The 673-nt window shown below is 72.2% G+C and overlaps 1 protein-coding gene across 1 annotated transcript in view; it reads left to right on the forward strand.

The window, feature by feature from the left end:
• The first annotated feature begins 253 nt into the window (after positions 1-253).
• The window catches only part of MGAT4B (alpha-1,3-mannosyl-glycoprotein 4-beta-N-acetylglucosaminyltransferase B), a 9,260-nt gene continuing 8,840 nt past the window's right edge, over positions 254-673 (forward strand). The window contains exon 1 of the mRNA XM_046667761.1: positions 254-588. Within this exon, the coding sequence (XP_046523717.1) occupies positions 254-588 (335 nt within the window). The remainder of the gene's footprint in view (positions 589-673) is intronic.

Genomic DNA, 673 nt, shown 5'->3' on the forward strand with positions numbered 1-673 from the left:
GGCTCTTTTATTCCTGAAAATGGCCCACTGTCCCTATTTTACAGAGCAAGAGCACCTGCCCATTCCCAGCACCCTTTACCCGGCAGTCTAGAGAAAGGTCACGAGAGGGGGAGTGCCCGTGGGCGCCGGTGCAGGCTGCTGTCACTCCGCCGAGTCTCCGAACGGGAGGCAACACCAGCTCCAGCCATACCTTTCCCCTCCCACCGCTTAGACCCCTCAGACCTGGGGGCGGGGCCTGAGGGTCCCTGCGTAAATGGGACCGGGGTATGGATCTGGGGGAGGCTTCCTAATGGAGACGTTCCGGAGAAGGGGTTCGGGGGCCCCGGCGCGCCGCCTCCACCGCAGCCGACGCGCACTCACGAAGACCCCAGCCTCGACCTACCTGAGGCGGCAGCCCCAGGGCGGCCCAAAGCCCGGGACGCGCCGGCCCACGCTGGGCCGCTGTCCCGAGACGGCGGGCGGGATCCCGGGGGCAGGTCGCCTGCCCCGCCCCCTCGCGGTGCTGGTGGCGGCGGCGGCTGATGCGGCCCCTTTAAATCCGGGCCGCCCCGCCCTGCGCCGCCGACTCCGCGGCGGCCCCGGATCCAGGCCGGGCCCGCGGCTCTCGCCGCCCAGCCCATCCCTGCGCGGCCCGGCCCGACCTGGCCAGCCCCGCCGCGGAGCCGAGGCCGCG

This window comes from Equus quagga, chromosome 7 (assembly GCF_021613505.1).
Source record: "Equus quagga isolate Etosha38 chromosome 7, UCLA_HA_Equagga_1.0, whole genome shotgun sequence".
NCBI lineage: Eukaryota > Metazoa > Chordata > Mammalia > Perissodactyla > Equidae > Equus > Equus quagga.